General features: G+C 42.3%; 2 protein-coding genes across 2 annotated transcripts in view; both read left to right on the top strand.

The window, feature by feature from the left end:
- The window catches only part of LOC138859055 (ribitol 5-phosphate transferase FKRP), a 3,742-nt gene that overhangs the window by 414 nt on the left and 828 nt on the right, over window positions 1-2,500 (top strand). Inside the window, exon 1 of the mRNA XM_070119828.1 lies at window positions 1-2,500. This exon is cut by the window's left edge and continues 414 nt beyond it; it is cut by the window's right edge and continues 828 nt beyond it. Within this exon, the coding sequence (XP_069975929.1) occupies window positions 794-2,299 (1,506 nt within the window). The 5' untranslated portion in view covers window positions 1-793 and the 3' untranslated portion in view covers window positions 2,300-2,500.
- LOC113817733 (protein Churchill) overlaps window positions 68-2,500 on the top strand; it is a gene marked incomplete at its 5' end in the record, with an annotated part of 3,261 nt that continues 828 nt past the window's right edge. Inside the window, 1 exon segment of the mRNA XM_027369815.2 lies at window positions 68-2,500. This exon segment is cut by the window's right edge and continues 828 nt beyond it. Within this exon segment, the coding sequence (XP_027225616.2) occupies window positions 68-231 (164 nt within the window).

Here is a 2,500-nt window from a genome sequence, read left to right as displayed (position 1 = left end):
TGTATCATTATTCATTTGATGTATCAGCATATTTTACGCAGTGCTAACAGCCCTTGAATCAACACAGATGTATGCGGAAACTGCAGCCATGTGATTGCTTCTCACACGCACCGGTTCTGGGTAGAAGAGGACTTCCAGTACTATGAGATGAGCTGCATGCTCTGTGGTGAGGCTGATGACACACGCTCCTGTCTCCCTGACGACCCACGCATGGAAGCCATCTTGTTCTGAGGACCTAAAACACCAAGGAACTTTACTTTTTCTTTACCATAGTGAAGCATGTGAGACTGTGAATCCTGGCATACAAGAAGGGAGGAAATGGTTTGGGTGTTGTTGACTTTCTTGCCTGTGGAGAACCTGTATTCATAAGAAGCACTTAGATGTGCATGTAGGATCTCTCTTCATAAATATCTGTTGAAACCTGATTTGCATTTTTGTTGTTATTTTTATTTGTATTCTGTATGAACTTGCTCTTTTAAGGAGTAAATATATATTTTTTTCTATTAAACTGTTTATGAATGTTAAAGGATTTTTAATATGATTGATGTGTGATTGTTATTGATAATAGTTATTTTATTTGTTAAATATTTTTTATTGACATGTAGCATTTTCTATATTTATATTTTTATACCTATTTTTTACTAAAACCTCAGTATCAAATATTTAAGAATGGTATTTAGAATTAAAGGTTTTGAAAATACATCAAATTCAGTATAAGATATACAAAGCTTGTAATTTTTAATCATAGAGCTGGAAAATACCTACAAAATTTACAGTTAGTCACTAAGTTTTTATGATGGTGGGTGTACGGAAGATAAGAACTGTTCTCTTAATGGTAATGGTGCTTTTGTTAGTGTTTATTATGAAACAGGTTGGTCAGCAATGGTCTGTCAAGGAGTACACCCCAGGAAAGCATGTAATGGGCAGAAATCGCCTAGAGGACCTTGTTGTCATCATCAGAGAATTTGAGACCTTTGATAATGATGTAAGTGAGACTGTTGAATCTGTACTGAGTGCATGTGGTGGAGTGTGTAGGGTTTTAGTCGTCAGTGATGAGACCATTTATCCACCCCTGCACCTGCCAAAACAAGTCAAGTCACTGGTCTTAACACCTGGACTTCTGCACCACCGTCCACACCTGCCTGATTTTCTCACAAATACGAAGTATGTGTTGATACTGCCTGATGGCGCACGGTGTTCTTCTCGCATGCAGATGCATGACCTGATACACTTGCTTGACACTGGTGATTGGCAGGTAGTTGCAGTTGGTGTGGGTGGATCACCTCTCACATGCCATCGTTACACACTTGACATTCAGGCCTGGACACTCTCTATAGCCCCAGCACCTCAGAGTGAGGCATGTGATGCAATAAGTGGCCGTGCAGCCATCCTAATGCAAGTTGGTGATTTCCTAAAGCTGACTCATCCATTAGCTCGACCCATCCCAGTTAGTATAGGTATACAGGGAGCATCACGTTCTTGGAAAGTCCATGTCAGTCGAGGAGGGTTATTTGGTGAGGGCCGTCAGCTGTACTCAACGGAGCACTTGCAATGGAAGCATGATTCACTTGAAGAAGAAAGAAGAAAGGCTTTATATGCTGCTCTAGGAGTTAAGAAAGTGGTAAGTTCTGGTGGCAATGTTCTGTGGTATGGCTGTACTCGTACAACACCACGGTGCTTTCCAACAGTGGTGGATGACACACCTGACTACCTCTACCTGGGTCGTTGGACACCACCATGTTGTCTGGAAGGGCTTAGAGCCACAGCTAGACATGTATTTCAAGCTTTGAAAGCATGTCGTGCTCGCTGGTGGTTGGAAGGAGGTTCACTACTGGGGGCTGTTCGCAATGGAGACATCATTCCTTGGGATTATGATGTGGATGTAGGAATTTATGCACAAGATGTGGATCGTTGCCCACAGCTTAAAGCAGCACGTTGGCAAACTTTAGAGGATGCAGAAGGCTTTGTGTGGCAGAGGGCATCAGAGGGAGGTTTTTTTAGAGTACACTATAGCACTACTAATCACCTCCATGTGGATGTCTTTCCCTTCAGCCCACGTGGAGGTGCCATGACACGTGGTGGAGCTTGGACAACAGGCCACCGTCAAGACATAGATTTCCCAGAACATTTCTTAAGACCCCTTGCCACAGTTAACTTTGCTGGGGTCTTAGCCTCAGCCCCCAACAATGTGCGCGACTTTTTAGAGCTCAAATTTGGTGCAGGTGTCATAGAGTCACCACAGTACCCCAATCCTGATGTGCTTGTCTCTCAAAATATCTCAATTCTGCCACACCTGTGATGTGGACCTTGCCTTACAGAGGAGTTGATAGGTACAACAGTGTACTCTAGGGCACTCTCTTGGTTGCCATTGCAGGTATTCTTGTCTTCTGATGCAAATGTGAATGTTTTTACGAATAATTCATCTCGTCTTATTAGTGTGCATTTATTGTTGATGTGTTGTCTTCCAACAGTGTGAAGTATATTTTATCAAATTATATTG

This window comes from Penaeus vannamei, unplaced genomic scaffold (assembly GCF_042767895.1).
Source record: "Penaeus vannamei isolate JL-2024 unplaced genomic scaffold, ASM4276789v1 unanchor782, whole genome shotgun sequence".
NCBI lineage: Eukaryota > Metazoa > Arthropoda > Malacostraca > Decapoda > Penaeidae > Penaeus > Penaeus vannamei.
This window is presented reverse-complemented; position numbering and strand designations above follow the sequence as displayed.